The sequence below is a fragment of the Sceloporus occidentalis genome, unplaced genomic scaffold (assembly GCF_023333645.1).
Source record: "Sceloporus occidentalis isolate IW3139 unplaced genomic scaffold, rSceOcc1.0.p SCAF_45, whole genome shotgun sequence".
Taxonomy (NCBI): domain Eukaryota; kingdom Metazoa; phylum Chordata; class Lepidosauria; order Squamata; family Phrynosomatidae; genus Sceloporus; species Sceloporus occidentalis.
In genome coordinates, this window is record NW_028317025.1 from 3,789,623 (window position 1) to 3,799,201 (window position 9,579).

At 40.1% G+C, this 9,579-nt stretch overlaps 1 protein-coding gene across 2 annotated transcripts; it reads left to right on the forward strand.

Annotated features, from left to right (window-relative positions):
• Positions 1 to 7,610: 7,610 nt before the first annotated feature.
• LOC149289488 (Krueppel-like factor 2) lies at positions 7,611 to 9,579 on the forward strand. Of its 2 annotated transcripts, none has more exons than XM_089490642.1 (3): positions 7,611 to 7,685; positions 8,278 to 9,169; positions 9,404 to 9,579. In XM_089490642.1, the coding sequence occupies exons 1-3, from the start codon at positions 7,611 to 7,613 to the stop codon at positions 9,577 to 9,579; spliced, it is 1,143 nt and encodes a 380-aa protein (XP_089346768.1). The 2 variants fall into 2 exon arrangements, with proteins under 2 accessions (XP_089346768.1, XP_089346769.1); XM_089490643.1 differs by having other exon boundaries at positions 8,281 to 9,169.

A 9,579-nucleotide genomic window follows, 5' to 3' on the forward strand; every position in this document is an offset into this window, starting at 1 on the left:
TGCTTTTATTGAGATGTTGGTCTCTCCAGAATTAGCACATTTTTAACGGAACTAAGGGATAAAAGGGATCTAAATGGGTCCATCAGCCTTAGCTCACAGTGCTCATTTTTAGCAGGGTAGCAACAGGTTTATGGCCACGTTCTGATTTGAGACAAATTGGTGTAGATTCTCAGAAGGCATCACTGATTATATCTGTAACGTATCTGCGATCCTCCTTATGCATCTGATCTTAGCTTACGGGTATATTAGTGAGTAAGTGAGAAATGTATGCAACTTATCTCTAAAGGGCTGTCATCAAAAAACTTGGGGCCTAGTACAAACTTAAAGCCTAGACCTCCACGCCCCTCCCCTCAGCCTAACCATTGCTCTGCCAAACCTCCACCCATAGCCCTGCCTAATGATCCTTCTATAAGCACAGCTTATGCTTCAGTGGCACATGCATCTACCACTGTCCTACCTTAAATTGTGTTCTCAATTAGGGGTCTGTGAGAGAAGGGGCAAGCTATAGGTTCGTGGCCCCTGGGTGCAGTATTTCTTCTGCATCCCATAAGTAACACATACGCAAACATACTAACACACAAACCCACTCTAACACCGTACACACACACATATTCTTTATCCTCCTCTACATTTCCAGGTGTCAGTAGCTCTAGGCTCCCCATGACACTCCAACACCATAAGCTGACACACACACATTCTACACACTATATATAGTACTGTGCAAAACTGAATGAGCAAAAGAAAAATCTAAATTACATGAATATTTGTATGACCAAAACAGCATCAATTCTTCTAGGTACACAAAATCAGGTATTTTGTAGGCATATAGTTAAGTGTATGATTAACCAATTGTACAAACAGGTGCTAATGATCATCAATGTAATATGTGGGTTGAAACACAATCATTAACTGAAACTGAAGCAGCTGTGTAGGTGTCAATCCGAGAGGATCTGACACATCAGGTGGATCCACAAAGCAGGTACCTGGACTCCCGGCCAGATGAAATGCAGGAGGAGACTAGAGGCCAGAGGAGTAACCGAAGTCAGGACTAGCTGGGGTCTGCAACAAGATATACAGATAAATCATAGTCAGGACAAGCCAAAGTCAGCAACTGGATAAACGGATAAATCGTAGTCTGGACAAGCAGAAGTCAGCAACTGGATAAACGAATAAATCATAGTCAGGACAAGCCAGAGTCACTAACAGTATATCAGATACGAACACTTTACTGCAACCAAAATGCACCAGGCACTATTTCAGGCACTGTAGGAATGTCCACAGGAAGTTCAAATAGCGTTTCTAATCAAAACCCCGCCTCTGGGGTTGAAACAAGGTATGGAACACATAAGGAGTCTGTGCCTTAAAGAAGGGGCTATACGGAACCCGAGATTTCCCTATTCTGTACCACAGGAGCATCAGACTCGTGTGGGCATGTGTGTCCCGTCTGAATCATGGCAGCCATGTTGGAGGCACGATGAATCTTCGGACAGGAGGAGCTAGTCTGGCAGCTGTGTAGTAATTGTAGTGTGGTGACAGTAGGAAGAATAAAACTGGATGAGGAGTGCCCAAACTCAATAACAGGGTGAGGATGCTAAAGTTTAATGTGAAAAGTCATACACGAAGGCAAGACTGAGCACAGCAACAAGACACAAGGTAGTTATACTGCATCACCAAGGCCTGTTCCAGACAGAACTTTCAAAGCAGACAGGGGTTTCCAGATGTTCCATCCAAGCTTTTTTGAAGAAGCACAAAGAAACAGGCAATATGTCCAGCAGTGTCATCACTGAGAGAGTAGGGAGGGTGGGCCAGTACACTAGTATCGCCTCATGGCAGCCCTGTATGTCTATACTGCACTCCCTATTTGTTTGTGTTGTAGTATCAGTTATCTTTTATAAATAGTATCTCTCCAACAACATTAAATAATTATTCCAATATAAACAAATAGTCTAAAATGTTCTTGTTTAATATCTGAGGTTTTCTTTCTTAAAAAAAAATAAAAAAATAAGGTATTTATTTATATTTATTTTTCTATACTATCTGTGTATTTTTAATGTGAAACCTTTTCTCAGCTTAAGGAGGGAAACAGTTAATTTACATCTCAAATTGTTATACAAACGGTCTAGTTTCAGAATTAATGGTTCCACTGCATGGACTGCATTCATTCTAACCTTTGTGTTTCTGTTGTGGAAATATTTGCATACGATTGTATGAGGTGCTCAGTGTAGTGTCAGTTAAAAAGATTCTTGATGCTTTAAACCGTTATCCTAAATGTTATTTGAATAGGTATGGCTTTTGTGGCAGAAACACTTTAACTCAATTTTTCAATTCTGTTGCTAAACATATTTCTTGTTCAGTACCAAATAACCTATTATCATTATAATTATCTAGTGTCAAGCTCAAATATGTTATAACTAGCTTGTTAGCTAGCTAGCTAGAGTCCATGTCAGAATCACTGCCAACTACATGCCTTAAAGTGACAACTTTTTTTCCCCTTAGCAAATGCATGAAGTGATTCTGAAGGACTACACGTTTCTGCTAAGCTTCCAAGATACAGTATCTCACAAAAGTGAATACACCCCTCACATTTTTGTAAATATTTTATTATATCTTTTCATGTTACAACACTGAAGAAATGACACTCTGTTACAATGTAAAGTAGTGAGTGTACAGCCTGTATAACAGTGTACATTTGCTGTCCCCTCAAAATAACTCAACACACGGGCATTAATGTCTAAACCTTGGCAGCAAAAGTGAGTACACCCCTAAGTGGAAATGTCCAAACTGGGCCCAAAGTGTCAATGTTTTGTGTGGCCACCATTATTTTCCAGCGCTGCCTTAACTCTCTTGGGCATGGAGTTCACCAGAGCTTCACAGGTTGCCACTGGAGTCCTCTTCCACTCCTCCATGATGACATCACGGATCTGGTGGATGTTAGAGACCCTGCGCTTCCCCACCTTCCGTTTAAGGATGACCCACAGATGCTCAATAGGGTTTAGGTCTGGAGACATGCTTGGCCAGTCCATTACTTTTACACTCAGCTTCTTTAGCAAGGCAGTGGTTGCCTTATAACAGGTTTTTAGGCAAGGATGCTGGTGTGCTTGGTGTAATTGGTCTATAACTTATATTTTTTTATGCTGATTTGGGGAATAAGCATACCGTATATTCCGGCGTATAAGATGACTTTTTAACCCCAGAAAATCTTCTTAAAAGTTGGGGGTCGTCTTATACGTCGGGTACTAACCGAGTACCGAATACTTACCCAGCCGGAGAGTCCCACGAAGCCACAAATCTCTAGGGGAGGGGCGAGTGGAGAAGCCGCCTCCCCTGGGCCGGTCTTCAGGGCCACGCCGAGGTAGGTGCAAGATCGTGATCTCCCCAACTAGCCCTGATCAGCTGGTTGGGGAGATCACGACCTCCCTCTAACTAGCCCGACATTAGGGAGCTCGAGGTCTGGCACTTCAGACCTCGGCTTCCCTGCTCCCTAATCACTACGCGTCGGCTATTGATGCCGAGCGCGGTGATGACGTCATGTCCAGGCGCTCGGCATCAATTGCCGGCGTGTAGTGATGAGGGAGCAGCAAACAGAGGTCTCACATGACAGACCTCGCGCTCCCACGACTGGATGGAAGAAAGAAGATAGAAGATGAGAAAGGTAAGAGATGGGGAGAAAGGGGTGTGAGTGCAGTGTATGTATGTTGGTGTGAGATGGTCAGTGTGTTTGTGTGTTTGTAAGCTGGTGTATATATATATATATACATACATACATACATGTGTGTATATATATATATGGTATATACATGTGTGTGTATATATATATACATGTGTGTGTGTGTGTATATATATACATGTGTGTGTGTATGTATGTATATATATATATATACACATGTGTGTGTATATATATATATATATATATATACATGTGTGTGTGTCTGTATATATATATATATATATATATGTATATACGTGTGTGTGTAAAGGCAGGGGTGTGTGGTGAGGGCAGTGTATAAATGTGTATGTATTGACAGGCGTATGTTAGTATGTGTAGATATATATATATATGTGTGTATGTGTCTAAGGGCAGTGTATGTATGTATATGTCTGTATAACAACCAGCCAATCACCGGTAAGGTACATCGCTTGCCGTGATTGGCTGGTTGTTGTACGCTGGGTAGAGGGGTAGTCTTATACGGTGAGTATAGTCCAAAAATGGAAAAGTTGGGGGTCGTCTTATACGCCGGAATATACGGTACATACTGTATCAACGTATATACTGTAATGTGGGGGAATGTGGTAATTACTTCTTTAGCTATTGTGAGAGATGCACAATGTGTTATTTATCATCTCATTGGCTTATTTATGTGCAAAATTAGCTCCTTGCATTTATTTGTTCTAACCATCCGTACTGCCACATGCCAAGACACAACCATTTAGATACAAAACAGGATATAAATATTTTGAGAGGCCCTAGGGCACAGCTATTAGGGCACAAATAGTTTGTGTTAAACCTCTGCATATACAAAGTCATTACAGCCACACTTGCACAATAAGTGAAGTAGGAATTTCTGTTATCTGAGTGTTTATGTCACAGAATACCTAGCAGGATTGATAAATGTATGTTCTAAATTCCTGAGAGCAGGTGCTATGTTTTTTTTAAAAAAAACTACTTCTGTGCACTAATCCTATTACGACAAGTTATGACATTACTGCTGGTATGGAAAGCTAAACCCATTACTGTCATCAGTGTTTCTCAACAATATATATATATATATATATATATATATATATATATATATATATATATATATATATATATATATATATACTCTACGGGGCATTACTCAGAATGATAAACACATTTTTCATTTCATTATTTTAGTGTTTAAATGTTGAATAGTGTGGGGTAATCCAGTGTTCTGCAATCAAACTTCATGTCAAACAGGGGTTCCTCTTTATGATGGCTATGCCATCTTTCACACTGAATCATTTTTCACTGGGGGAAGTTACTTTCTGTACTGAAACTAAAATAAAAGTAGGTAGCCATAGTATCTGCACATGGACACAAGTGTCCTTAACAATGCTTATATGAAACAGGTAGATATGACCATGTATAAAAAAAAGCTTGAGTGAAAAAGGAAAATGCTAAAAAAGGTAATAATAGGTAATGTTTAAGTGACTGCTGACCTGATTGCAAAGATGTGCACACCAGCCTAAAAACCTGTTATATATGCCAGTAAAGAGATAAACTGAAGATTTCGTGGCATGGAGAGGCCTGAACATGTTTACCCTTGACAGTTTATTTTTCTCTTTAGTGCAAGCAGAAATGAAGAATATAACACACAATTATATAAAAGGTAAACACTAGCTCACCTTGTATGGATTAATTTTTCATACATGATATCTCTTGTGGTAATATGGGCTGATGCGCTTAAAAAAATCTACATAGGTTATACAAGCTCGTTTGATCAGGGCCCTCCTCACTAGTGGTTATGTCCTGTCTACCCTTTATACAACGCTATGGAATTAGGGTGACCACATGTTCCGGAATAGTGAGAAGGGGTAGATAGTGAGAAGGAGATGAGAAGGGAAGGAGAGGGGGTAGATAGTGTGATGTGGGAGAGGGGGTAGATAGTGAGAAGGGGAGAGGGGGTAGATAGTGAGAAGGGGGTAGATAGAAAGGGGGTGGTAAGAATATTGAAATAAAGAGTGAGAATACAAGAATGTGTGGATGCATTGTGTGAATGAGTGAGAGAATGAAAGAATGTCTGGATGAATTGTGTGAATGAGTGAGAGAATCAATACCTGCGGTGCTGTTTCCATGTCTTGTTTATTTGATCTATACCCTCAGTGCTAAGTTTACATGTGACTTCCAGTTGATCTATACCTGCAATGCTGGGTTTGAGTTTTCTGTTGATCTATACCTGCAATGCTGTGTTTCCATGCATTATTATTTTATACCTGCAAATACAGGATTTGTATGTCTGATTCAGTGTGGCAAATATTTTTTTGGGTGCAGGAGCAAACGGAGTGATTGCATGCTAGGGAGCGTGGAGCAGGGCCCAATTTTTCCAATATAAAGTGTATTGGCAACAGGGTCTAATATTTATATGTATTGGCAGCAGGATCTAATATTTATATATATATATATATATATATTGGCAGCAGGGTCTAATATTTATATATATATATATCGGCAGCAGGGTCTAATATTAATATTTATTAGCAGTAGGGGCTAATATTTATATATATATATATATTGGCGGCAGGAACTAATATTAAAGAATGAAAACTGCCAGTTCAGCTGTTTTTTTTAAATCATATTATATACACCTGTGTGTGTGATCTCATGGGCTTCATAGTGTGTCCCTGAATGGCAGAGATAAAATGTGTTCACCCTATACGGAATATGATGGCACTATATAAAACAATAAATATTATACTTACTAGGACATACTAGGAAGAATATTCCATTGCTGTGTACAGACATTGACGTTGTAACTATGTTTTCCCCTTAAAAACACATTGTCCCTATATGTCTATTCTCCCAACCCATTTTTTGCTGATCTTAAACACACAGCCTTGGCGTTTGCAAAACAAACTCTGCGTTTCTATGCAATAAAAACATAACTCAGCTAATCTCACAAAACTTGTTTTTCTTTGCGAAATCTTTCACAGGCAACCATTTCTTGGAATGAAAGTGTGCTTCTGAGAACTTGTATTCTTTTCTTTTCAGTCACGAAAATGTTGACTTTAAATCTCAAAGACATTAACATATATATATATATATATATATATATATATATATATATATATATATATATACATATATATTGTGTGTGTTTGTGTATATGTGTAATTTCTTGCTTTTGGGTTCACTGCAGAGTGGAGTGATTTGTTCAACACCAGAATTTCCATTACCATATTTTCTGTTATTATCATGTCTTATTATCAAGTGCTTGTCTTCTCTAGCAGCACTAAGGCTGTTGTTATGTTAATAAAGTAGACGTTGAACTGTCTCATTTGCCAAGACGTCTCACTGTGTGTGTCAATTGTGTTTGTGCTAATATTATTGGACTAATTGACAGTTTGCAAACACGTAGTAAAAAGGCGCTAAAATAAACACACACCGAGGGCGTCCCTTTCTGCCTGGGGCTCCCTCCTACGTCAGCGTTCCGTCACATAACTTTGTGTTGGCCCGTGTTTCCCTCGGTTGTCGTGGTGATGTGTGAAGGAAGGCGTGGCTAACTCTTTAAAGAGCTCCCCGAGCTGCTTCACTCATCGCAGATAGATCTGAACTGCTGGGTTTATATAGTGCTGCTAAATTTAGGCTCCAGTGACTGCTCTGCCTCCTCATCCTGAACGTGTTTCCTCCTCTCTTTGCAATTGGTTTGGTGGATACCCCCTGTGCCTTTATTTATAATCTAGGCCACCTCTCAACTGCAAGGAAAACTTATTTGTTGGTATTGCACATAACCTGACGCATGCATCGACTACTCCGTGGTACGGATCAGAAAAGTTTCGCCGTTATTTAATTGTATTTCCCTGGTAATATTTTTTTTTTTTTTTGCTTAATTTTCTTGGCAACCTGACTCGGACTTAAAGGAAGGCTAGGGATGGCTCTCAGTGAGTCCATTCTCCCATCTTTCGCAACCTTTGCTCCCCAACGAGAGAAGTGTTTTCACGAAGAAGTAAGTATTTTTAATCCTGCCTTTGTAGAAATAATGTCAGGTGTGGGAGCAGGTAAAGTAATCGTAGCTGAAGGATGGGGGAACACATTTAATGCAGAAACTTGATGTTTGTGGGCATAATAATCAAATATAAACGCATCAAAATGTAATATAGTTTATGGGATTGTTAATGGGTTTTTTTTCCCTTTAAATGGGTCCGATCCCGAAGAGTTAAAAGCAGTTTTTGTTGCCTTGTAAGCGATCATCTTGCGTTCAGGTGCTTAAACACCTGCGAGCAGCACCGGCTTTAAACGGTCCGTGCACTTAATTCTTTAGGGGGCAGCCGGCTTTAAAATCCCGTTAAAGAGTTTTATTACATACATGTCTCGGCTTTACACAGATCAAACATGTTAATACGTTTTTGGGGAAGGTTGTGTACTGTGCATGGTCCTTCGAATGCCTCCTAGATATGGTTCTACTAATGCATCTTCTTCTATGGTTTAACTCGTGTATGTTGCTTGGGACTTCTTTATTATTACTATTACTATTATTTATTATTATAAAAAAAAAAAAAAAAAAAACTAAAGTTCCTTTCTTCTTACTCTTTCTCCAGAAGTGGAAGTGTAGTTATGAGTCAAAGTCCCCACATGACAGCTGCATTATCCCAGAGGTGATGCAGAGCTCAGACCCTTTTGCTACTAAGAAGGAAGATGAAGATTTGAACAATGTACTGGAATTTGTATTGTCCATGGGTGATGGCAAAAATCTTCAAAATTGTGAATACGCTATGGCACTTCCTGAAACCTGCACTTACTACCAAACAAACCCTTCTCCAGGAGGCTACAGCACAGACCACAGCCCACCACCATACAGTTCAACTGGCTTAATGACAGAGCTAATAAGGTCTGATATGGACAACTACTGCCACCCAAGTACTGCCCATGGAAGGTTTTTTGTGGCTCAAGCTTTTGACTTTCCTGACACAATCAAGGCAGAGCCTGGCTTAGATTCCTATGGACCTATTATTGGAATGGTGCCCCAGTCCTGCTCAAAGATTAAGCAGGAGGGCAATGCTGCATGTATGATGCCATATGACCAGCCTAGATTAGCCAACTCTCCACAGATGGCTGGTATTGAGACACCACCTATGAGTCCTGATGACTTGATTTTAAATGAGTGCCAGTCACAGATCTTATGCCACCCTACTCTGCCATATCCTCATGCCTATCACACTGCATCTGGTTTCCACCATCAGTCTCCTATTTCTTTCCAAAGTGCCTCCCAGTATGGCATGTTTGAGGACAATTTGCCCATGCCACCGTCCGCACAGAGGGGTGTTATTACTCCTCCTGGTTCTCCTCTAGAAATTATGGATACTAAACCCAAGCGAGGACGCAGATCTTGGCCAAGAAAGAGAACTGCTACGCATACTTGCTCATATGCAGGCTGTGGGAAGACTTATACCAAAAGCTCCCATTTAAAGGCTCACCTAAGAACACACACAGGTAAATTCTTACTTTAGTTTAGCTTGGAATATATCAGATCACATTGCTGTATAAGGACTAACGAGTTCCTGGTATTTTTATTTGGGTTAATAAGAGTCTGAATGAAAGCATGCATGGCCTCCTATGACTAGGTGCAAGTATACTTTAGTAAAGTGGGTTCAAAGGCTTTATCTCATGTGTTTTATTTTCTTTACCATACAGCTACCTAACCTTGTCCTTTCACCCTCTTTCTAGGTGAGAAACCTTATCACTGTAATTGGGAAGGATGTGGCTGGAAATTTGCCCGATCTGATGAGCTTACACGTCACTTTCGCAAACATACTGGTCATCGGCCCTTCCAGTGTCACCTGTGTGACCGTGCCTTCTCTCGATCGGACCACCTTGCTCTGCACATGAAAAGGCATATGTAA

What these genes read in the sequence shown, in the direction of transcription:
- LOC149289488 (XM_089490642.1), top strand. Translation starts at nt 7,611, where the DNA reads ATGGCTCTCAGTGAGTCCATTCTCCCATCTTTCGCAACCTTTGCTCCC. An exon ending in AGAAGTGTTTTCACGAAGAA is followed by an intron (nt 7,686 to 8,277) that starts GTAAGTATTTTT and finishes CTCTTTCTCCAG; the next exon opens with AAGTGGAAGTGTAGTTATGA. An exon ending in TCACCTAAGAACACACACAG is followed by an intron (nt 9,170 to 9,403) that starts GTAAATTCTTAC and finishes CCCTCTTTCTAG; the next exon opens with GTGAGAAACCTTATCACTGT.